The 26,397-nt window shown below is 40.7% G+C and overlaps 1 protein-coding gene across 7 annotated transcripts in view; it reads right to left on the reverse strand.

The window, feature by feature from the left end:
- DST (dystonin) overlaps positions 1 to 26,397 on the reverse strand; it is a 315,857-nt gene that overhangs the window by 58,560 nt on the left and 230,900 nt on the right. For 6 of the 7 annotated variants that reach the window (XM_076332973.1, XM_076332971.1, XM_076332965.1 and 3 more), the window contains 10 exons: positions 24,686 to 25,181; positions 22,244 to 23,718; positions 12,701 to 12,862; positions 11,442 to 11,612; positions 9,993 to 10,159; positions 5,229 to 5,388; positions 4,650 to 4,976; positions 4,395 to 4,479; positions 3,028 to 3,269; positions 1,792 to 1,998 (listed from right to left, as the gene is read on the reverse strand). In XM_076332973.1, coding sequence (XP_076189088.1) covers positions 1,792 to 1,998; positions 3,028 to 3,269; positions 4,395 to 4,479; positions 4,650 to 4,976; positions 5,229 to 5,388; positions 9,993 to 10,159; positions 11,442 to 11,612; positions 12,701 to 12,862; positions 22,244 to 23,718; positions 24,686 to 25,181 — 3,492 coding nt within the window. The remainder of the gene's footprint in view (positions 1 to 1,791; positions 1,999 to 3,027; positions 3,270 to 4,394; positions 4,480 to 4,649; positions 4,977 to 5,228; positions 5,389 to 9,992; positions 10,160 to 11,441; positions 11,613 to 12,700; positions 12,863 to 22,243; positions 23,719 to 24,685; positions 25,182 to 26,397) is intronic. The other variant, XM_076332968.1, reaches the window with a different exon arrangement.

Raw genomic sequence — 26,397 nt, forward strand, 5'->3', positions numbered from 1 at the left:
GAATGATTGACTTCTGAATATGACAACACTGTGATTTGTTCCGTGAATGCTTTCTAAAGCACTCTCTATGGCTGCTTTAGAGTGAAGAACAACAAGTAAGCCAGAAGTAGAATATGACCACCTGTTTCTACGTAGCAGTCCTTCGCTAGGGTAAGACACCAACCAATGCCTTCAGTACTGAGAAATTAAGATTAAAACACGTAGCTATATTTATCTCCAGGATAATTCTATCCATCTGGGAGCATTTTGCCCATGTAGTTAAAAAACAGGACATTGCATTAGTCTATGAAGCCTTCCAGCTTCCGTTCACAACATGAAACACATGCTTACCCGTTCATATAGCTTACTACATTTCTCACCTTGGGCCAGTAACGTCTAGCACGAATCCCACACTAGTCCCATTGAACCCCCATGATCTTAGTGGCTTTGTCCTCCACCCAAAACTTTTTAATAGTACAGGCACTTGAACAAGTTGCCACAGGGTAAGCTTACAGAGCACTAGCTTCTTGAAAAATATTTTTTATTTTGCATAGTCTTTCTCTGAGCTAAATGGAAAGTAGCTTATCCTTCACTGGAAGTGTGTTAAGCCACTTGATATTTATCATAGGATATAGCATATAGGAGTATATCGTGGTGATGTGAGTTGGGCTGAAGTGGAGGTTAGGGGTATGCAGGACCAGGGTGCAATGTGCCCTTGCAACATTAGCTAGTGGAGCAGCAGCTCTGAACCTTTCATGCCTGGACCTGAATCTACTGAACTTATGCTAGGGGATGCAACACACTCACGGAATTCAGAAAAGTTGAAGGAGAGCCAACATATACTCTCCTATCTCACCTTACCACTCACTAAAAAAATCACCCTTCATTTTTGAGGATTTGGTTAACAAGACAAGATAATATTCATAGCAAACCCCTTAAAAAGAAACAAGAAGTTATTTTTAACCTCAGTTACAAGGAGATCTGAGTTACCACCAGCCTCTTTTAGTCGGCTTTTAACAAACTTTGGAAATACCACACATGCTTTCTCCTTGTCCTGTTACAACTGTTTATGGGAACTATTAGCAGAAACAGAAATCTCCACCAATATTTTTATGCCTGAACTGTAGGCAGACACTGGAAAATTGTGTTTCCACAATGCATTTATAAGCAAGCTTAAATATGGGACTATTGAGAGATGAAATTAGAGTGCCAGTTCTCAAAGTATACCCATATATATACCTGTGTGCCTGTACAGAAACCTCCACATACTAAATAACTCAATTTTTGAGCCCCAAGAAGAAAAGCATTGTGGATATGAATAAAAGCAATTGCTATTTAAATCCTCCACTACAGCTTGAACAAGATGATCCAGCTTTTAATTGTGGAAAGTACAGAGGAGCTAGACAATCAGCTGATGCTAAAAGGTGTGGCAACCCTAGTGATTTCAGTGCTGCATCCAGCAAAATTGGCTGGGGATCTGGACCATATTTTACTTAACACAACATGATCTACAAAAGACATGGGCCATTTAGTTCTTACTTAAGCAAACTCCCACTTAAGGAGCCACAGGATAGTTACAGCAATTTTAGCTACAAGACTGATGTTTGTATCAACAAAAAGGCAGACAACTACAACAGTGTACAGATTAGCTGAGTTCTGGCATTCACATCTTAACAGTGGAGTCCCATTTCATTCAAACAGGCCTTTTGCTGCTCAAGCACAACAAGCTTTTGGCAGCATTATTAAAGGACATCTTTTGTTCAGGTACACATGGCCAGAAACTCTTACTGCCCAAAGAACAGTTTTCAGTACCTTCTGGGATCTCAGGATGGCAGCATCAATCTCATCCACCTTCTGAGAGATCGTGTCACTCACTAATCTGTAACGTTCGTTGTCCTCTGTTATCATCTTGTCAAGCCCCTCTCTGGCCCTCCACGGCACCAGCTCCAGGAAGGCACTGCCAACTTCATTCAGAGTGTCCAGTAAGCCTTTGTTGTTCTTTGCTTCTTTTTTCAACTCCTGAAAAAGGCCATTTAAAGTAAACATACCAGCATACAAGCTGAACACACGCAGCTTGCACATGTTTTTTTATTCTTTCAACTACTCCGTAAGTCGAGAACTGAAATGTTTTCCACGCAAACCAAAGGGATAATTTAGCATACTTATTTTCAGCTCAGTTGTATTAGCTTTTTAATAAAAAAGTAAGCTGTTTGACAGAGAAGTGGGTGATTCTTAGAGAGAATTTTCTACAGGAAGTATCTTAAACATATTTCTCCAGTCAGTATGACAGTCTGACATTCTTTGTAATTTTGTAAGAGTTGTTAGTACTTAATGAAGCAACCAAAGAAAATAAAACTAACAGATATTCTTTGCAATCTGCAACTCCACGAGGAACTAAATCACCAGCAAGTGAAATCAGACACTCAATAAAGCAAAATATGATGAATTCAAGTGATTTCTTAAATGAGCAATGACTGGATTAAATTCCAATCAAATCATCACATAATGCTTCAGGAATGAGTTTTTACCTGTACAGAAACCCCCACCACTGTTTCATTTCTTTTTATATATGTAAGAAATCTAATGGAAAGATTTTTTTTTTGGCTTCCCCTCCTCAACATTGTCTGCACCATCCAGTTTATACTACAATTTTTCTTTTGAAATAAATATTGTTAAACAAGATTAGTAATATGTATTTTAAATGCTGACTCTTTTGATACTTTACAGGATTTTATCCATGTCACAACTAAAGAACCAAAACAACTTTGTCTGACAACTTAAGAGTTTTCCCAGGATTAGATTGCTGCTTGAATAAAAAGGAAATGTTGTGCTTCTCTTGTGCTAAAAATAAACCTCAGCCCAATTTCATAAGTGATTATAACAGATGACTCTGGAAAGTGAGTTTGAGTCTTAACTACCGTTACATTTAGTCAAATGATCTGATGCCAAAATTAGTTATTCACAAAACAACTTCATGCCAAACATAAGTTAACACAAAACCTAGCTGAATCATACAGCAATAAGTAATTCACATGTTCTAAAACCTACTTTTTGTCTTTCTTGTACTTGGCTTAATTCTTCACCCTTTGGTATTTGAGTTTCATATGAGAGTAACTCCACCTCCATTTTGTCAAGCCATTTGCAGAGTTCCTCGTGAGTTGAGTGCAGCTGACCTGCAAGCTGCAGAGCCTGCTCTAAGGTCTTGGATACATCAGAACTCAATTTCGTAATGTCTTTGTATCTCGCTTTAATGCCTTCCAGTTTATCTTGAATTATTACAACTTCATCACCTAAAATATCAGAGGGATGTTACTTCCTGTGATCACAAATATTTAAAAGCAAAAAAAAAACCCAAATCCCAAATGCCACCTATTACAGAAAACTCAGTATTTAATTTATAAAATAACCCAAACACAATGACAAGGTCAATCGTCTACTGTTGTAAATTATCTTGCTGTCACTAAAGTCCACGGAGCTACGAAGTTTACCTCAGCTCAGGATATCCTTCTGTCTTTTTTCTGCTCTACTAAGCTATTAGAAAGTAAGGACTTAGATCCAATATTTAACACAAATGTTCTTTAAAAAGAAAAAATCCACCCTTAAATTCATAATACTTCTTATAAAGGGGGAAGAAAAAAGAAAAGGTTACTGAAAATGTGAAAAAAAAATCAACAAAATACTAAATAGATTTTCAATTACAGTAATATTTGACATCACTGTATACCCTCATTACTGTCAATTTGAAAAACAACTCAAAAGGCTAAAATAAAAACAACCTACTGAAATTTACTAGTGTATATTCCAATTTCATTATAGACTATGCATAATGTCTAAGTTTGGAACAGAAAAGGATACCCCGCTGCCCCCAACCATATGTGTGTCTTAAAAGAGTTCAAGAACTTTAGAAGTACTGGAAAATCTGGACAGATGTTGATCTACAGAACAGATACGTTGTGTACAACTGGAATGCAACTTTTCCCACAGTATTAGCTCCAATGGACGAAGCTTTCCTCTTGCAGTAAAAGGTAGTCTAATACCTCGTTCATCTGTGGATGCCTGCAGGGAATTCACTGCGTCCACTGCCAAACAGCCCTCCATTATGAGTAATGTCCATAACTTGCTATTAGGAATGGAATGCAGGTTCACTAAAATAATTTTCCACTAAAAATAATAAAGAATTCAAGGGCCAAATTCTCTACAGGCAAAAAAGGACTTTTGCTCACTTACATTAATAGTAAAATTGGCCCAAAAACATAACCTACCTTGACCTCAAACCTTTTGTAAAATAAATAACTACAACCACTTTAACCAGCAAATATAGACTAATATTTACAAGTTCCACTTTAACTTTCTCATAAGCACTTACAAGTACAAAAAAAAAGCCTGATGAATCATAGTTTTATATAAGCTCTCACCTGTTGTTTGCTTGAGAAGCTCCAAGCCATTTTGTATAGCCAAATCAACATTTTGTTTTCTAAGAAAAATCTCTTCCTGAAGATCCTAAGACAAAAGGCCATTTGTGTTAGCACAGACATAACAAATTATATTCTTTTTATTTGGAATAAGCATACTGCCATTTTAATAAAAATATATTAATGAAAAATAAATGAAGCATGGAAATATAAATCAAATCTAAAAAATGAATTAAATAATAAATGAAATCAAAATACCAGTAGTTCAGAGTGCTGTTTCTCAAGCAATTCTGTGTTGCAATCTTGGACTGACAATTTGCTCAGTTTATCATGGATTTCATTCAGCCAGTTCATCAATTCAACTTCGTCCTCCCCAAAAATCTGAGCATTGCTGTAAGCTTGCTGAAGAAGTTCAGACCTGCTGTTGCTCTTCTCTTGAATCTCAATGTATCGGGCCTGAGAAGAATCTAGCTTTTCCTGCACCATATCTTTATCTTCCCTGGAGCTCATAGTCTTTAGAGACTGACCAGTACTAATGGCCTGATGTAAACTCTTATTGTGAGCTAGGACATCATCTTCTAGGGCCTATATTTTTTTAAATAATGAAGAATAATGGAAAAGAAAATCAGAAAAACATAAAAGAAACATAAGTGAAACTCAATAAAAACTGAACGAAAAAGGACATATTGCCAACTTAAGTATATAAAACTCAAATTACAGAAAAAAAATTCAGTATGGTAAAACACAGGAACACCGCAACAGCTTTGCCAGTTGTGTTGTACTTTACAGAAGCGTCTAAGAAGAATGACACAAGCAAGTGTGTGGTTTGTATCTTACTTTATGCTGAGAAATTTGCTGCTGCAGTTTGGAGGCCTGTGTTCCAATGGGTTCTGCATTTGCAAGCCTCTTCTCTGTGGTGGTCAGCCACTCTACCAGCGGCTCCAGAGCTTCATGGAACTGCTGCGCTACCACTGAGATGCCTTCCAACTGACGGTTCCTATCAACACGCCAAGAGAAAGGTTATTTTTTGTGATGAAGTAAGTGTAAAATAGTAAAAAAAAACCAACAAAAAAAACCCCACCCCTTGAATCCTTTGCAAAAAAAAGAAATAGAATCATAGAATCATTAAGGTTGGGAAAGACCTCTAACATCATCGAGTCCAACTGTCAACCCAACGCCACCATGCCCACTAAACCATGTCCCTAAGCGCCTCATCTACACGTCTTTTAAATACCTCCAGGGATGGGGACTCCACCACTTCCCTGGGCAGCCTCTTCCAATGTTTAACCACTCTTTCAGTAAATAAAATTTTCCTCAGGTCCAATCTAAACCTCCCCTGGCGCAACTTGAGGCCATTTCCTCTCGTCCTATCACTAGTTACTTGGGAGAAGAGACCAACACCCACCTCGCTACAACCTCCTTTCAGGTAGTTGTAGAGAGCGATGAGGTCTCTCCTGAGCCTCCTTTTCTCCAGGCTAAACAACCCCAGTTCCCTCAGCCGCTCCTCAGAAGACTTGTTCTCCAGACCCTTCACCAGCCTTGTTGCCCTTCTCTGGACACGCTCCAACACCTCAATGTCCTTCTTGTAGTGAGGGGCCCAAAACTGAACACAGTATTCAAGGTGCGGCCTCACCAGGGCCGAGTACAGGGGCACGATCACTTCCCTACTCCTGCTGGCCACACTAGTTCTGATACAGGCCAGGATGCCGTTGGCCTTCTTGGCCGCCTGGGCACACTGCCGGCTCATGTTCAGCCGGCTGTCGACCAGCACCCCCAGGTCCTTTTCCGACAGGCAGCTTTCCAGCCACTCTTCCCCAAGCCTGTAGCGCTGCATGGGGTTGTTGTGACCCAAGTGCAGGACCCGGCACTTAGCCTTGTGGAACCTCATACAGTTGGCCTCGGCCCATCGATCCAGCCTGTCCAGGTCCCTCTGCAGAGCCTTCCTACCCTCGAGCAGATCAACACTCCCGCCCAACTTGGTGTCGTCTGCAAACTTACTGAGGGTGCACTCGATCCCCTCGTCCAGATCATCAATAAAGATATTGAACAAGACCGGCCCCAAAACCGAGCCCTGGGGAACACCACTTGTGACTGGCCACCAGCTGGATTTAACTCCATTCACCACAACTCTCTGCGACCAGCCGTCCAGCCAGTTTTTTACCCAGCACAGAGTACACCTGTCTAAGCCATGAGCTGCCAGCTTCTCTGGGAGAATGCTGTGGGAGACAGTGTCAAAGGCCTTACTGAAGTCCAGGTAGACCACAGCCACAGCCTTTCCCTCATCCACTAGGCGGGTCACCTGGTCATAGAAGGAGATCAGGTTGGTCAAGCAGGACCTGCCTCTCATGAACCCGTGCTGGCTGGGCCTGATCCCCTGGTTGTCCCGCTCAGGCCTTGTGAGCACCCTCAAGATGAACCGCTCCATAATCTTCCCTGGCACCGAGGTCAGGCTGACAGGCCTGTAGTTCCCCGGATCCTCCTTCTGGCCCTTCTTGTAGATGGGCGTCACATTGGCAAGCCTCCAGTCGTCCGGGACCTCCCCCGTTAACCAGGACTGCTGATAAATGATGGAGAGTGCCTTGGCGAGCTCCTCCGCCAGCTCCCTCAGCACTCTCGGGTGGATCCCATCTGGGCCCATAGACTTGTGAGCGTCCAGGTGGCGTAGCAGGTCATTAACTGCTTCCTCTTGGATTATGGGGGGTTTATCCTGCTCACCATCCCTGTCTTCCAGCTCGGGGGGCTGAATACCCTGAGGATAACTGGTCTGCCTGTTAAAGACTGAGGCAAAGAAGGCATTAAGTACCTCGGCCTTTTCCTCATCCTCAGTGACAATGTTCCCCCCCACATCCAATAAAGGATGGAGATTCTCCCTGGCTCTCTTTTTGTCATTAATATATTTGTAAAAACATTTTTTGTTGTCTCTAACGACAGCGGCCAGATTGCGTTCTAGCTGGACTTTTGCCTCTCTCATTTCCTCTCTGCACGACCTAACGAGATCCCTGTACTCTTCTTGAGTTGCCTGCCCCTTCTTCCACAAGCGGTAAACTCTCCTTTTTTTCCCCGAGTCCCAGCAAGAGCTCCCCGTTCAGCCAGGCCGGTCATCTTCCCCGCCCGTTCTTCTTACGGCGTATGGGGACAGCCTGCTCCTGTGCCTTTAAGACTTCCTTCTTGAAGATTGTCCAGCCTTCCTGGACCCCTTTGCCCTTCACGACCGTCTCCCAAGGGACTCTCTCAACCAGCGTCCTGAACAGGCCAAAGTCCACCCTCTGGAAGTCCATGGTTGCGGTTTTGCTGACCCCCCTCCTTACTTCACCAAGAATCGAGAATTCCATCATTTCATGGTCGCTAAGCCCAAGACGGCCTCTGACCACCACATCTCCCACCAGTCCTTCTCTGTTAGTAAACAGCAGGTTGAGCGAGGCACCTCCCCTGGTAGGCTCACTTACCAGCTGTGTCAGGAAATAATTATGTCTTACTGTAGGAACCAGTCACCAAATGAAATAGAAATATATCCATGATACTCAGTGAAAACCAAGGTAAAATAAAAATAAAAAAAAAAAAAAAAAAACCACCCAAAGCTGTTTGAAACTCTTTTAGCTAATATTGCGGTTTTGCAAATAAAAAGAATATCGCTTTACTCATATACTTTTTGCTAAAAATAATCTAGCACTGAATTCAGCAAAACATCATTTTATACCCAATTAGGATAGTTCTCAACTTTCTAGATGTCTTTAAGCATAAAGTTACATTCCCTGGACTATTATACATGTTTTAAAGTTAGGCAAAGGCTTTACTGAACCATAACATATTGTCATGCTTCCTTAGCACTGTAAAATATCTTTAAACATTTGTTCAATGATGTGAACAGAACTATTTGCCTCTACTTTTGCATCTCTTGTTCTGGATAAAAGCTCTCAATGAAGTTAGCAAGACAATGCTAATAAAGCACAGAGACTTGACCTCCAAAATAAAAAAGCAGTATCTAAAACATTTCTGCTTCAGATTATTACATTTCAGAGAAGGCTCTTGATTACAGGAAGAGTCTTCTCTACAACCACTGCTGAACAAATTTCATTCAAGCAGACTTTTAAGAGAGATTTGCCCTACATGAAAAACATCACAATATTGTCTTTCAAATGAGGATCTCATTCCAGATAAAAGCTATGTTTATACGTGCTTCCCAAGGCTTATGAACAAGGTAGACTTGACACACTTAGCCACAGAACACTCAGTGAAGTACTCTACATAGTTTTCAAAATCATTCTCAAATCTCCTCTTCATTTCTAGAGACCGGCCAAAGAAAAATGGAGATGAGCTTGCGGCTAATAGATGGCTTGGAAAAAGTTGCAATTTGATTTTTAATTAAGTATCACCAGACTGGGAGAATAATATTAAATTAAACATGACATTAACATTTACCCCAGCTAATGAGTCAGATTCCTTCAATGAAAAAACAAAAAAGAAAGAAGGAAATAATGGTCTATTAGTGGTTGACTCTACTAATTAAATAATCATATTATTAGTATGAGGTAACAAAAGAGGTTCAGAGTAAAGGAACTAAAGAGAGGCTACCAGAAGGAGTAGGAGACAACAGAGATGAGTTCAATGCTACTCTAAGCGCCCCAATCCCAACACATCCATTTGTTCTTCATTGTAAAGTTTCACTGTTCACTTAAATTCTTTTTCTTCAACTTTCCAAGTCCTTTCTTGTTCTCAATTATAGGCCTTTTTCAGGCCACCTCTTATGCACACTCTTCTTCTCTCTACTTCGAACAAGGCTGTCCTTTTTCAAATCCCCACCCAGAAAACACGTTCAGCAACCCTTTCAACACAAATTTCTTTAAAGACACTTCACAGTTCATAACTTCCCAGGTATTTTATATGTCGACAACAACTCATAAATCTAAGTGTGTGTATACACAGATGCTGTGTGTATGCTTTTTGGTTTTGTGGTTTTTTTTTTTAATTGGAACTTGAATTGGACTGCAATGTCTTTAAGAGACAGTGTTTTCTGTGTTGCTAGAATATAGTTACATACTTTGATGGTCCTTTTTCTTCTTGAGAACTAAGGGAGCTCAGCACCTTCAATAAGTACATCAGCAATGGACAGTATGAGGATCTCTAAGGTGTAGAAACTAATTATATGGATGACACCAAACAGAAAAAGGGAAGAAGAGTTGAGTGCCCCCTCTTTGTAACAGCATGTCAGGATTTTGAAGTTCCAAGGGACCATCATTATTATTTGTTAAGTGTAAGATTTGCACTTGATTCTATGCAAAACAGGTTCTTGCATCAAGAAACTTGCATTCTAATTAACTGACAGAGATAAAATATTCAGAAGATATATATACAGTTAATCCTAGCAGATTGTAGCATCTTAGGCTAAACTTTTTTTAAAAGCTTTTGGTCTGTTCAAGTCACTTCTCTCCACTTTTCCTTCAGAAGACCTATTATATCAACATCAAGACACAATAATGTAATGTAATAACAAGAATGATAGTACTTACAAGATTTCACACTATAGAGTTCCACATGCTGCTTCTAATCATCTATCACATGCTATGTCTACATTTTTCAAATCTATGAAAGAATTTCAAATACCTTGTTTCAGCTTTACTGAGCAATGCATCCCATCGACTATCCAGGAAACTCAACTGTTTCAAGATTTTCACTCTATCAGCAGGTTCTGCTGACTCTGCAATTTTCTCCCCTTCACGCTTGATTACCTCAACGGTAGGCTTGCGGTCATCCAGCAACCTCTGGAGAAGCTACAGAGAAAGCAATCAGGCACCAGGTTATTAAGAAACATTGTAATAACAAAAGTGTAAAAACAGAAGGAACTAGACTTCTTGAAAACCTGTTAAAGCAAAAAAAAGAAAAAGCAATGCCTATATTGTGATGAAAGTGTGAATAATGCTAATCAAAAACAGACACACACACACACCCCACACACCAACCCGCCCCCCCGCAACACATGCTCATTTTAGTTTCTCAATTGCTTTGCTATGAACAGCAGAGTTTCACCAAGTCCAAACAACCTCCTTGGTTTCTATGGGGTAAAGATGTGTAGCAGCCCAAAGAGTGAACATATAGAGGAAAAAGTTCTATTTAATACCATTGAGGGAAACAAGCTGTTTAGAGTATCTGATACATTTTATAGGAACATTTTTGAGAAATCTGCATGCCCTTCTAGATTTGGCAACACAAAGATAATTCTGATATATATAGATAGGAAAATAGATATAAAAACTATTGTATAATCAACTCATCACTTGTTTGAGATACAATTGAGTTCACTGATCTAGTCCAGTAAATTAACTTCTCCATGAAGAATAAAACACACCTCTAAAATCCTCCCTTCCTCCATTCTCTAGTTGCCTTTGGTAACATTAACATTTTGCCTCTGCAGGTATCCCAACATGACAACCTGTATTGACCATATTGATATTAAATCTCCAGGTGGCAGTAGGCCACACAGTCCAACTGCATGGACTGTATGTTTCATGAGCAACATTATGGTTATTTTTTCTATAACCATTATGAAAAATGGTAGAAGTTGACAACACTGACAGCGCTTCTACGTTAGCACAGGCCATTTCCCAACAGCATTCCAACTAATTACCAACAACGATCAGATCACAATCAGGATCAAAAGCTAAGTATTTAAGTCCATAATCTGCAATATTACCTTGGAATTATTTCAATGAAAATTTACTAGTTTTTATTTCCTACTTTCCAAATGGCCAAACACTGGATTTTATGCTTTCTCTTTTTCCAATGGACCTTTACCAATCCTTTCCAGATAGCGTTAATAATTCTAACCAGAGCTCAAATTGCACAGTGTCACTCTTCTCTTATGTCCCAGAAGATGAGCACTTCTCCCAACCCTGGACAGATTCTTGAATACCGAACAGATGGCTGCTTTAAACACCTCAGCACACTTCAACATAATACAATACACCTGAAGAGGTTTTATGTTTTGCCAAAGACTGGGTATTTATTCTCATTGATCCAGTGGAAGGAGAGAGATTCTGAACGCATTTAACTTACTTTCTGTTCTTGTATTTGGGCCTTCACAACTTTGAATTCAGCAGATGGTGGTTTCTGATTAGCCACAAGGTCTTCTGTATCAATGAGCCAGCTAAGCAGAGATTCAAGGGCATCCTGAAATCTCCCACAGTGAAGGAGAGCTTCCTGCAATTGCGCAGCACGCTGGGCAACCTGAAAAAAAGCAGAGGATTGGACTGTACTCACCTTTTCATTTCTGTGAAATAAGTAGTCAAAATCTGTAGAACATCTGGCAGTATCACTAACAAATACTCTCATTTTCATAGCTATTCATAACAGCACGATGGCACAATTTAGCATTAATCTCTTGGAGCTACAGACATCCAATGAAAAGAAGAGGCTGACCCCCCGTAAATCAGACTGCTCTAGTAGTTCCTTACAAGAGATACTCCTGTTTTATATAGCTACAGTATTATGAAGTATACTGACAGGATGTTTGTGTTTCAGACGGTCTTTATTTTCCTTATACAAAGACCAAGCCAGGAACCCGAAGTAGCAACTCTTAATAAAGGGCAATAATCCCTTCAAAGGGAAGAAGAAATAGGAAAGGAGAAGGCAAATAGGTGAACCACAGCTGTCTCTGGTTCTGCTGCATCACTCCTTCAGGAAGACAGAGCGGAGGAAAATGAGCGCCGTTTCTACTTCCACCCTTTCCATTTTCCAACAGCAGCTACTGCTGAAGTAGAAAAACATCTACAGCCAGTTTTCCAAAGCAGTGGTACCTTCCGATGTCTCAAGCAATACAATCCTTAAGGTGCTATAAAGGAAACGTGCCACTAGTCACAAAGCTGGGCTGTAACGCGTGCACATGAATGAATACAACAGAGTGAAAAAACACATGAACAAAGACTGAAGAAGAACTACTTGAAAGTGGCTGGCTACAAATGACATAGCTACCTTTCCCATGAATGTGTCACAACTCCAGTCTCTTTGATTGGGTTATCAAACTTCCCTGCTCGGCTTAAGCAGGAAGGAACACATAGTCCTAGAGGAGTCTTTCCTGAAAAAAAATCCAGGACAGACCTACAGAAGGTTTGACAAAACCTTATAAATGATAGTAATACCTCTGGCTACTAGTGATATAAATCTTATCCTCAGAATTACCAACAAAGTGATTGTGTAAAGTAATATAATTCATACTTTTAGTGAATATTTAATTTCCTGTATTTTGAAAGACGTCAGCAAGCAAATAATCAAAAAGCAGAACAGAACAAAAGGAGAATAGTATACAAAATAATAACCTTCTTATTAAGAGTCTTCCATCGCGTGTTGACATCTTCAAGGTCATGTTCAAGGTTTTCTGTGTTGGTACTTTTAGCAGCACTTTGAATAAGGCCTTGACCCAACCAATTTACCTCCTGTTGTTTTACTTGCAGGGGTTCAATTTCTTCTTTCTGGAATACCTGCAGTTGAAATCCAAGACACATGTGAAACATTGTATCTTCTGACATAAAAGACGTCTGGTGTTTACATCACAGTATGCAACAAAAAAACTGCTGGAAATTGGTGTCTAGAAGAAAGGAAACCATTCCTCATCAGCACCTTCCTAAAAAAAAAATAATTAATAAATCTAAACAGAAGACTCAATATAAATGGAGTAAATGCAATACACCATAGAGGGAAAATGATGTACATTTCCATGAGTAGTTTTAGACAGGAAGGAAAGGGGGAGAGAGAGAGAGAAGGGGGGAAAGTGGGGTGGTGGGGGGATAAAAAGAAAGAACTTCTAATAGAGGAAAAAATTCAAGACTGGAGAAACTCATCTATCTGTTTAATTATCTATCTACAAAATCTACCAAAAAGTGGCACAGAAGGATTGTTAAGTTGTCCTCAAATAAATAAACAAACACACACCAAGAGAGACAATTGGGCATTTTTTTCCAAATTAGGACAAAAGCAAAAGTTTTATGTTAAAGAAGCAGTGAAGGAAGAGATATTTTAAGGTACTTTTTAGAATATAATGGTAACAAGTGAGGAGGAGGCACTACAGATGCTGCTGAAACAGTATCCCAGCAGACGCCCAGGAAAATGGGTTCTCATTCAGAGGGATATTCTTGCAAATTGCCAGGGCTTTGACCGTACCCAAACAGCAGTTTGAGCAGTTTTCTGTTTGCTTTATTTTACTCTTTCAGGTATTTAAGCTTTTTCAGAGCCAGATTATTACCATTAGCAACAGCAATGTAAATTTCCATTTGTATTCAGCTGCATTAGGCTGCACTGACACCAGTGTCAGTGAGATCAGAAAATGGCCTGAAGCCCCTGAATTAATTACACAGGCCAGTGAAAAATAACCAATGAATAAACAATGCTAAAGAATGCTCAACTTTTGACCCTAAATCCTTCTGTTTCTATAGCAGCATTCAGTAACAGTTTTGGTGTATACTTAGTGCATTCAAAGCAACCTTTCTCAGCATCCTGAAAAAGCAGGGATCGCTTTGGACATACCAGTGACTCTCCTCTTTTGCACCAAACACAGCACTGGCAAGTGATTGCTTTTCAGGCAGCAGACCTCAGGTGGCTGAGCACGCTTCCACCAGCTTGACAAGTCAATCTAGAAGCTAGAGCAACGACACTAAACACGAGGGGTAAAATAAATTAAGCACCCCTAAGAATTTTGTTCCTATGGACAAAAAAACCTGAAAACTGTAAGACTGTGATTACATGAAAACTGAGAGAGTGCAACCAGCTGGCTGCTCCCAGAAAAGGGAAAACGCTTGTGTTTTTCTTGACTGTAGGGTAGGGAGGAGGCAGAATAATATTTCCACACAGAATCAATAAGAAATTCTTCTTTTATGTGCCATAAAGCCTCATCTTTTGAGAGCAACGTCCTACCACAGAAAGGACTGATCTCCATAATCTGCCCTTTAAAAACACATGCATTCTTTGCAGAGAGAAGCTTAAAATAAATTACAATTATTGCTGAGGCCAAAGTTTACCAGAACAACTTAGCAACAAAGCCTGAAGTATCTCAGATTTCAGCCAGAGTGGGAAGAAAAAAATTACAGACCAGGCAAACACCCTTTCCATACTACAAAGCTTCACTTCGTACTCTCTTACCTCATCCGCCACTCGCAAAAGCGCTGCAAGATCCTGCGCTTGTAAAATACTACTGTAACGTCAGATCTGCTTTCTGGCACGCAAACGCCAAAGGCGGCTTTCAGAGGAGGCAGTGAGCCTTTAATCTGTCTGCTTTGCAAACCACAACAATCTGATACTGTTGCTTACACCTTGATGAGTAAGGCTGCTCAGGCTGAACACATGGGCTGTAGCTGCCCTTGAATGGCATTGCCTGTAACCACACTCTGTACAAACACCGAGCACCAACATGGGCGCACGGAGGAGACGCTCCACAACAGCAGTAACAGGCACCAGCTGGGCAATAAATAACCCTGCCCCACACAGCTGGAAGTAATCATCCCTCTCAGAATTTGCCCCTAATTCATTTTCTGAACTGACCAGCTCACCTATTTTGGACATCCCATGTGTGCTATGCAAATGACACTGATTACTGCAGCTGCCGAATTAATAAAAAATGGCATTTTTGCGACGACAACAAAACTTAAAGAAAGCTTTAAACAAGTATTTTTAAGGCTGCATTACAACTATTTCACAAATCTATGGATTTTTAATTACCTTGTTAGACAATAGGCCATTGCAGACTGTATCCAAAGTTTCTTGGATGCCAGTAGTCCAGATATTGCCTTTACTTCTCCCTGGGATAGCTTTCGGACAGTTTACAGTACTATCTAACTCAAGTTGTTGAACAGAAAATGCCATTTCATTTGAGCCTGTATGTGCTATACTGGATTCCTCTGTATCAGATAAAATCTTGTATTTTGCTAAATCCAAGTCACTAGTATTTACAGCAACATTTGCATAATAAACATCTACATGATGATGTGCATCATTCACATAATCCTTCTCTACTGTTGTGACTTGTGTTTTAGTTTTTTCATGAACTTCATATGCATTTTCTACTTCATTTTTGTCGAGGGAAGTACTTCTTCCATCACTTTGAAGAGGATCTTCATGTGACAGAGTTTTCTCTTTGAAACCTTGTAAGTGAGAGTATTTCTCCCCCATCTCTTCCTGATCGCTCTCACATGCCTGTGCATTGCTTTGTTTTACTTTTCCAGAGGGTAAAATGTCATGCAAAGCCAATCTGCAGCTTTCTTTGACAAGGACACTACTGCTTGCAAGCAGTGGGGTTTGCTGCTCTCTGCAAACTGCTGGGAAATATGGTCTGAACTGACCTACTGCATGGATATCTTCTGCAGAAGACAAACTTCGTATTTGAGCTTGCTCCCCTGCTAACAGTGTATTTTGTTTTTCTTCTCTTTCTGTTGGAGGGCTGCATAAACCAGAATCATCCTCTTCCGAGGTAAGAGAATTCGTACCCCATTTGCATTTGCCCGATCTAGCTGTATCTGACATATCAGCAGTTTCATTAAAGGAGCATTCACTTTTATTCGTGTAATCCGAAAAGTTGGGCGGAACAAACATTCTCCACGATCGCCTATGCTCTTTCTTTTCTGTGTGAGACTTTGCTTTGGGTAATCCAGCTGTCCGTATTATATCACTGTTCAGTTTGAGAGCATCAAAGATCATTTTTTCATCTAACTTGTTAGCTTCACGGCTTCGGAGCTCAAAAACACTGGAAGAAGTAAGGGCACCATTGGAGCACAAAGTGCTGATGTCCAGTGTTCTGTGACTGTAGGGTAAGGTCCGATCCGTGAAATGCCTTGAGGAAAGACTGCCCTTGGAGCCTGAATCAATCTGTTCATTCAGCCGCACAGTGTCATAGATGGACCTCTGGGGAACGTAGCAGTCCTCAATATTTAGATCTTCATCTTCTTCCCCTTTGCCAACACATGGAGGATTCTGACGTAGACAGTCTGGTCTGCTAAGCGGCTTCCCCATCCTGAAAGTATTCGCACAAGTACACCACTATACCTCCGTTTTCATGGATACAGGGGAAACATTTAAAAAACACTAGCACTCTAAAGAACTATAGTAAACTTGCCCTTAGTGTAAGATGCATAGATACAAAATATACATCATAACTTATGAGGTGGCTGAGGTCATTCATAATCAGTGCATCAGTTTAAATGCAACTTTACCTGGATGTGAGGTCCCCCCCCCCCCTAAAATATAAAGTGCTTCAGTAAGAAAGTGACAGAAATGTTCCCATGTCACAGAAAAACAAAGTACAGCAAAAACCAGCAGTGGCTCAAATATTTCAAACACTCCATGGAAGGCTTCATTTATTCTTCCAGGTCAGAATCTGTATCTGAAATCTCCCGAATAAGCCTTCCACATGAACAAGCGTTACAGAAGGCAGCACATCATCTTCTGTAGGTGACGGCTTAACTGTAATCCATTTAACTGGTTCGCAGAGTCCCATCTCCTTTATAAATAAAACATGGTGCGGCAGCTTAAAAAGACAGAATCCACAGTGGCTGTGTACGGTCTAGACCAAGGCACGGAGAAAATCTTGGGGGGGGGAAATAAGTTAAATCCAGAACAGTAAGAATAATAAACCAGCCCTTTACTTTTTTGGCAGTAGCTATAAATAACCTTGATCCGAAAGGCAGCTTATCCTCCTCTTGTACCAGGCTTGTCCGTTGTGCCTCCACAAGTCCCACAGGAAAACATCACTTTCTAGCAGCCAAACCAATGTGTCCTTCGAGCAGATAGTCGGAAAACAAATGTTTTAGACCGATTCTCCCAATACCATCCTGGAGAGCTGTTTAAGGCAACTGCAGAGCAGGGCAAGCGTGGCGTGTCCCCCCGAAGGCACGGCAGGTTTACATTCGGCAGGTCCCGACTACAAGCAGCAGCTAGCGAGCTGCCCTCGCTCCTTCCTCCTCATTTCTGAAGCGCAGCTGCGAAGAAGGCAGCGAAGGAGGGAAATCCCCCTCAGCGAGCGCCGGCGCGTACCGCCCGGCGAAGCCGTCCAGCTCTCCAGCTCGCCCCACTTTCCTGCGGGCCGGCGGCGCCCTCCCAACGCCGAGCTGTAAGAAACGCCCCGTTTCGCTCTTCAGGCAACATCTGCTACCGGCCCACCCGCTCCCGGAGCGCCGCTCGGGCCCCCCCCCCCCGCCTCCTTATCTCCTCAGTCCCCCGCGCCTTCTCTGCTCGCTCATCGTTCTGCCGGTGCCGGGCGGCGCGCAGGGCCGCGGCGGCGGGGGGCAGGCGGCGGGAGGCCCCGCCGCCCGCCTGGCGGTGACATCACGCACGCCCCAGCCCGCTCGTTAGCGCTGGAGGAGCCCGCGGAGGCAGGAGCGCGGCGGCACGCTGCTCGTGAGCCGGGATTGCCCCGACCGAGAAGGCGGGCAGGACGCGGCTCGGTAAGGTGGGCCCACACCGCTCCAGCCGGCTCGCTTTCCTGAGAGAAATTCTGGTAAGGATACGCGTTCCTTGTAACCACCATCCGCACCCGATCACCCCATCTGATAAAGCCATCATTTAAATGGACGCTTCCACACAAAAGTTAAATTGAAAGTTTATCTGAGTATTATTTTTAAAATCCCCCAAACTCGTCTTTAGTGATTAGGTCTTGGAAGAGTTACATACGCCTTCATTTGAAATGCGGAGAGACACCTTCAGTCTCGTTTTGATTCTCTTCAGTCTCGGTCCCTGGCTCTGAGGCAACAGCTTAGGGTGGCGGCGTCTGACAGGACAACCACCGTCCGAGGAACGTGGCAGAGCTAAGCCACCCCACTCCCACCAAAAGAAACATTAAAATGTTGGACAGAAGTATCTATATTTGGAAAACTTTTTTTTTTACGGGACTTACAGCGGCACAAAAGCAGCCTAACAGGATACAGATTCAGGTTTTGGACGTTCACATCTTTTAAATACTGTTCAACACTTTGCACCTGCACTTCTAGCTCATAATCATGTAGGTGAAGGGTTGGGAGACTCACAGGTAATTCGCCAACAGTACAGGAGAAGCTGTCATGACCAAGCTGCTCTGCACCAGTAGAAACCATACCCCTAACGACTAGAGACCTGCGCTGCTTGTGTGACAGCAGCCATCAGCTATAGTGACAATTCAGACCTCAGTTTAAGGACAGCGTATGGCACTTAGTGCTAAAACTTAACATAGGGCATTAACTACAATCAGCTGGAGCTTTCCAAGTTAAGCAGCGAGCAGGATACACTGTATGCAAGAAATACAAACACACCACACTTCTTGTTTATTGATTTACTTGATATACAGTGGGCTACATATCAGAATACTAGTCATGTGAGACAAACTCTCTCTTCCTCCTCTCCGGTGAGCAGTCATAACATAGTAAAATTATGGCAAACAGATACATTATCTGCCATCAAAGTGAAAATCAGAGGACAGACACCCTCTACACAACTAACATAAGCCAATTAAAATCTTAGTTCAAGCTCATTGGCAGGAATACTCAGGCTAGCTAAAAATTCCCATAAAGTCCAATTAGAAGGCAACCTCTAACGACTACATCTACTTTTGTTCCAAAAATAAAAGCAAAAATCAAATGAACCGTATACTGATGAAAGCTGTAACAGTGCCATGTTGGTTTTACTAAGAAGAATGCCTTTTAATGGCAGTACAAGGAATTGTGCAAAGGTTTCAAGAAGTAAAATAATTCAACTTCTGGGTTTTTTCTTTCTCTATTTCAGAGAGAAACTAGCTGCAAATAATGCTCCTACCACAAACATCCTAGCACTGTGTGGCTACCCAAACCCAGGGCGTTTGGTTCAGCCCGTTTGCACAATTCTTTTGTGTTTTGCTTTGAAGAAAGGTGGCAGACTTGGTGTACCTCAACAGACCTAATTTACTGCAATTGCCTTTTAGTACCAATCTGTGCATTGTGTGCAGACTTTGGGGAAAAAATGTCTAACAAAGCTGAGTTAATCAGTAATTAATTTTGTGTGTTTTATATTAATTGAGACAAATTTTTCATCTTGTACTCTTCCTGGAGTACTTTGTGAAGTAAGAGTCATGGTTCTACTTTCAAATGAACTCCACTGGAGATTTTCATTTACAGAAAGCAAATTTTATATCTGCATTGTAGATACAGTTTAACACTGTCAATAAGTACTTTCAATTTAACACTCTATACTGACTGGAATAAGTAGATTACAAAGAAGGAATATAAATAAAACAAGTATGTGTATATATGTATTTTTATAGATATAAAAAAAATGTAACTCAAAGCCTGTTTATTTTTTAAAAGTAACTATGCATTTTAGTGTCATGCCAAGAAGATGCAAAAAGCTCTTAACTCTTTGTACATAAAAATTGGTCAAACCACAAAAACCACCTCTGGCCCATTACATGAGATCCTTCCCTGAAGAGAGTGAAGATTTAATGTGAATAAATCTACCTACCAAAGAACAACTCTTTTGCTTTACTCTTGAGGAATAGAAGTTGGTCGTACTTGACCACAGAAGCTAAAGACATAAGAAGTTAGGCTGTGGTTTTGTGGCCACAGCCACACTTTCAGCTTGTGTGTGTTTGCGTATGTGCACAAACATGTGAGCAAATACATCACGAGTGGAGGAGGATTTGCGGCAGCCAGTCTCCCTACACTTTGCTGCCTCAGGTAAAACTGCTGTCTGGAAGGATAAAGAATATGAAGAGGTACATTACCTCCTGTAATTTTGCTGTGCCCCAGTAGCACTCACACAGAGTATTAGGAGTATTAGTTGATCCTGATTCTCCTCCTATCGAGATCCCTTTGCTACCTACCACCCTCACCCACTTAAAAGTTCCCATTCTGGTCTTCCTATTTCCTTTCTTCAAAGGCTCCCCACTGGGCTTCTTTATTCCTGCATTTGCTCTTCACTTATTTAAATAACCCCTTCACCTTTTCATCGTTTTTCACCTCCTGTTTAATGGCATTGTGTTTTCACTCCTAAGCAAAAGCATGGCCTAAAAATAGTTCCTTGGAGCAAAACACATTTCTAAGCTTATAAATATCTAATATAAATACAATCCTGGAGTAGACTTCTGGATATAAACATGCTGCTATCGCTGTTCTCCTTTACGCCTCTCCAGGTTTTTGGTCTTTTTACCATACAAGCTCTTTGGTTGCAGGGACGCTATCTCCCCACAGGTCTGCACAGACCAGAGAAGGCTCTCATTCCTGAATTGTACAATTGCTGTGTCTTGTCCAATGCCCTGACAAAGTACAACACTGAGACGATGCACAGAGAACTGGATTCTTCTATTGTCTGCTCATCAGGCTGCTTCCCCCTAAAAGCATTGCTCTTTATAGCCAAAAAAGATAGATAGATAGGTAGATAGATAGAAACAATGACCCAAAGCTGCATCTAATATTTGAAAACACAAGAAATGTGGTAAAATCAGAGATCCCAAACTGGCTACAACTGAAGTCCTGTACAGTCAGTGTAAGCAAGAGCAATCACAGCAGGAGGTTTTGCTATTTTCTGATATCCAAAGCATTTTACTAATTATATACAAAGAAAAGACATTTGTTTCTCTTTTAAATTGAGATAGATTTGTTAGGACAGACTGACATACAATTTTAATCCTCCCAATCTAATGGAATCTCCTTATAATGTAACTATTTGTTCAAGATTTTTGCCTGTATTTATACGTTCTGAAAGATCATCAAAACTCACAGTAACTTGCATCCGAAATGGCCAGATTAAAGTTTTCAGTTTTAGTTTTCCTTTCTAATACGGTTTAGCTTAAACAGGCAAAATGCACCCTCTGTTGGGCAAAGCATGTAATGACTTTTTCCCAAGGTCATCTTTTTAACAGCATGGTTTATTAAACCCTGTTATGAAGGTTTATTTTTATGATTAACTGTGAACTAATGCACAAGTCATACAAACATTTGAATCAATATTAGACTGAAATGAAACCAAAGCAGCACAGAATATTCAGTGCTACTATATAGCCATTGGGAGATTTATGATCTTTTTCAAACACTGCTTACGTCTATTAAGATTTGTAAATCCTTCCAGCGAGCACTGGAAATTCATTTATTGTAACCTAAAACAAGCAAATATCTGTACTTCACTTCAGCACCAAAGCACAATTTACACCCACTATCACTGCAATGCATTTTTTTGAGCTGGACAAGGATTGCTAACTGGCATATGAAAAAAGCTACACACAGAAGCTCCAAAGTGCATTTTGGATAAGGATGCTACAGTAAACTCCCAATATAAAAGGGGGCTTATTTTTACCTGATTTTTTTCTTACTAGGATATTTCTAGGTAAAGGCGGGATTCAGTGAGGTAAAATTGGCCAGTGTAGCAGAACAGAAAACGGCAAAAGGTAAGGTCTTAAACCTACATATGCCGATGCCTATACCCATGTGAAAAAAACCAAACTACTCAGATGAGTAAAGTGAATTTGGGCTGGTATGTGAACTCTGGAGTCTAAAACTCATACCACAGCGAAGAAGAAGGTTTGTGTAATACATGGAAACCAGAAGAGAGACAATATGCAGTTCTCAAAAACAGGAAAGGTAGACAGATTGCATAAGGAAACAAGACAGTGAAGAGAGGTGAAGAGGGAACTGGGGTGCAGGCGCTATGAGCTGCGATGCAAAGTTATCGACGTCTGCCAAGCCATAGCAAAGGAAAGCTGCTCTGGAGCACAAGAAGATACCCCATTTAAAACAGATAAAAAGCATACAGGTAGAACCGACTGCTGTGAAACAAGACTCCTCCAAGGTCTGCACTTAACCAATCCCTTTCACAATGATATTTAATAAAATTGTATTGTGGTAAAATACTTTATAGTAGTAAGAAAGAAATCTTCCTACCTTGAATGTATTCAGCTGCTGATTAATAGCCTCTGTTTCCATTCCAACAGGACCTTGTGACTCTTCATGTTCTTCAGCTCTCCCAAGCAGACAGGAAAATTCTTCTAGCTTACTGTAAAACTCCTCAACACGGCTAATAGTACCCTCCACTTGATCTTCCCTGGCTTTTGCTCTGTCTAGTAGCTTGTTGCACTGTTTATTTAAAGCTTCCAAGTCTCTTTTTATACCAACAAGATCAGGAGAAGCTTCAGCTTCTGTGGCTAGCATCATTTTACAGTTTTTATTAGCATTTTCATTATTAATTATAAGATCCTCCAGCTTTTTCAGGAAACGTTTTATGTCCCCTCTCTGTGATTGCAGCACCTCGAGATCTCTCCCCACTGGAGCCATACTATCAAGTTCATCATCAAACTCTGCAAACTGAGAGAACATTTCTCGGATGCTGTTTTGGAAATGGCCAATTCCCTGAAGTTTTGTCTCTAAGAACGAGCACCTATCTTCAACCTGCTGGTTCACTGCAGTGTATTCTCGCTCCAGAGATTCAGCTTGGAGCAAAAGGTCAGAAACACCTGCTGGATCAGAAGCTTCTACCACCAGGTCTTGGGCAAGCTTTTTTGCTAAATCAACATGAGGCTTTAAAGCCTGCAAGGCTTTCTGCTGGGCCTGCATCATCGTCAGGTGTTTGTTACTGAATGACTGAGGTCCAAGCGAGTCATGAGCTTCCAGATGCTCTTTCGCACTTTTAAGTTGTTTTTCAGTTTCCCTGGATGATTCCTGAAACTCCTTCAGCCTTTGTGCCATATTTTCCAAGCACTCTCTCTTCTTATGTAATTGTTCTGTGACCACATTCACTTTCTGATTCAGCACCTTAGTTTCTTCTTGAATAATTTCTTTATCTGTTTGACTTGCACTGAGCAAACTTTCAGCACTATTATTTAATAGCTCCACCATCCCATGGTGTTTATCCAGGTCCTTCTGCCAGGCCTTCACCTGAACAATAGAATTCTCTATTTCAACAGGGTTTATGCCAACTTTTAATTCACACAGGTTGCTTTGGCATTTCTCTATCCACGGCTGCAGATTTTCTACATGCTGCTTGTATTTGAGGGCTTTCTCCAGACAATCTGTTAATTTATCTTGCCTTTCTTTTACCTGCTTATTCATTTCATCCCAGTTACTTCTGAGTGTAGCAATTTGGGATTGTAATGCTGCTTTGTCAGCTCCTTGAGTCTTCTGTAAGATACTTTCTCCTTCTGCAATAATTCTTTCATATGTACTAATCTGATCGGTCATGGTCTTCTTAAAATCTTTCTGTTCTTCAATTAGTGATTGCAAGGCATCGAGTTTGGCTGATACAGGATAAGCCTGGTTCAGCTCTTCTTTCTTTTTCCCTAGCCAGGCCTGAAAGTCCTTAGACATTTGCTGGAACTGATGAGAAGCAGCATATGCCGACTGAAGCTGCTGAACATGGTTATCTACAAAAGAGAAGACAGCTCAGAGGTTCATTATCAGAACCTGCAAGTATTCAGTGAAGAAATAATAATTAATATTGGTGCTATTATGAATGATCATTAATGTAAGGAAAGCTGGTCCTTAGTATGTGGTGTTCAACTGGAAGACAACCAAGTCAACCAAGTTTCTTGCAAGGGACAGGCTTGTGCCTGTACTACAGCAGAGCAGTGAAGGCATTTGGACATGAATCAAATGAGGTGAGCTTAGCCAATCAGTGTCTACATGAATCCCATTCAGGCAGATTTCGGGGGTAAAAACCACACAGTCGTGTTTCATGGTATTATGAAGTGTAAGCACAGGGAATATTAAGTAATCTAGCCTAGCAGTGTCTAACTCATGGCCTGCAGGCAATATGTGTTCTTAGGGAGATCCTTTGAAGTTCCTCATGACCAGAGGAAATGAAAAAGCTAAAACTGAGGCTGTAAGGGAGAACAAAGTATAATATTGCTTGCAGTGTATTACTTGCTCAGTTCTCTTGTTCACAGGGTAAGGGAAGACTGCAGACTACTGGCCCTCTTCTGCCACAAGCAGTATTATACAATTACCACGGCGTTTCATTAACTGGTGCTTGCCTAAAAATTACAGTTTTGGCTTACACTCTGCACCTATGCAGTTAGGTAGCTCAATGAACAGCATCCTCTTTTGGTATTCTAATTCAGTGAAGATGCACCTGAGGAAGAGATGAGAAAAGCAGCCCTGCTATTGTGCTTCAAATTCTCTCCCAAACTGTTCACTGGAGATCCCAAGTATTGTTTTTACCTTTTCAAGGTATGAGGACTCTCCTAAATTCTAATGTACAAATGCTTGGGGGTTGGACTGGATAGAGAGCTGGCATTAGGCTCGGCTCACTCAACATATCTAGAAAGACAAATGAGACTATATGCTTTGCTTTATGCCTTAGTTACTATTTTTCTTTAAATAAGTACTAACCTGACTTTTGCTCGATATCCTTAAACGATTTTAAGATGCCATCTAACTGTCTCATAAGTTCTGCTTTCAAATACTCTTCTCCAACCAGTGTTGACAGCTCTTCACAAAGAGCTTGAGCTGCATTGATATTCTTCATTTCCTGTTCTATTTCCTCCTTCATTTCTCTAGCGATTTCCAGTTGTTGTTTCACAGCATCAGGTTGTGTACTCACAGCCAGGCTGCTGCTTAGTTTGCTATCCAAGGCACTTAGCTTATCAGACAGACTTCTGAGTAGACTTTGATACTCTGTGCTTTTCACAATGGCTTGGTCAATTCGGTCACATCTGTTCCTCAGCTGGCCGGTTAGACTGTCCCATTTTTGTGCCACAGCTGCCAGTTGCTCTTTTACAATTTCATGGGAGGGTGAACGTTCACCAGGTCTCTTCAGAATCCCTTCACCAGCCATAGTTAACTGCTCGTATTGTGGCTTTCTGGTGTCAAACTCTTTGAGCAGAATCTGGGAAGAAAGAAAATTTTAAAAAGCATTTACCTCATGAAAAAAGCAGCAAAGTGCTTCTGACAAAACTCATGTAGAATTTGTTGTAGCTAAGCTCTCTTAGAATAGAATAGAATCACTGAGGTTGGAAAAGACCTCTAAGATCATCAAGTCCAACCGTCGACCCAACACCACCACCCACTAAACCATGTCCCTAAGTGCCTCATCTACTCGTCTTTTAAATACCTCCAGGGATGGGGACTCAACCACTTCCCTGGGCAGCCTCTTCCAATGTTTAATGAATCTCCAAGTTTAAAAGCCAGTGAAATAATTGCGTCTTCTACACATAAACTGTATTGTTTCCAAGCATTTACATCAAAGAACCAGAAAAAACGAGGTTAATTTACAGATCATCTAATAGAAATTCAATCAGCAGATAGAAGTAAACAATGAATTCTGTTAATACTACAGTAACTGAGTAACCATACCAAGTAAAATAATCACTGTTTAGTTTCAAGCAGTCTCTTCTTTCCTAGACAGTGTCGATATTTGTCTTAAGATAGAACTTCAAAGAAGGTGTATCCTGACATAATATTGCAATGTATTATTATAGCAGATAGAATATTTGGATAATTTACAAAATGACTGAACGAGTACTGTAAGATCTTTAAAGTTTACATCACTGGTTCCCAGTATTATTTTTTGGTTTTTTGACAGTAAGTCATAGTGCTTGCAGAAGGGACAAATACCATGGGTTTACTTTGCAGAACAATCCAAACCCTTTCTTTTTAAGTCAATTAGGTTTAACTTTTAAGGACTGTTAAGTGACACATGATAGTCTTATGCCAGCTGTCTAGATTTCTGAAGCACTTACAAACCAATATTAAGTCATTTTCACATAGTATTAGAACATAGTTCATGTTTGAAACACTTCATTTTAATCAATATTGATATGCCAGATTTAATAATATTTTTGCAAAATAAAAATGTTATTTCTCATCACAGTTTAAAATAACTGGCAGCAACAGAAATGTTTGAAATAAAAATTTCTAGTTTCTGCAACTTTGTCCGATTTAACTTTTGTTTCTTTTGTCTGCAGTTTGCTGTATTTCTGTAAGTAAACTACTCCACTTTGTCATTATACTTTTTCTTCTGTCTTTCACATTCTTGGCCCCATATCTATTCACAGTACTGCATTTCACTTGCCTTCATATTTTTATTAGCTACCGGCACAGTC

This window comes from Aptenodytes patagonicus, chromosome 3 (assembly GCF_965638725.1).
Source record: "Aptenodytes patagonicus chromosome 3, bAptPat1.pri.cur, whole genome shotgun sequence".
NCBI lineage: Eukaryota > Metazoa > Chordata > Aves > Sphenisciformes > Spheniscidae > Aptenodytes > Aptenodytes patagonicus.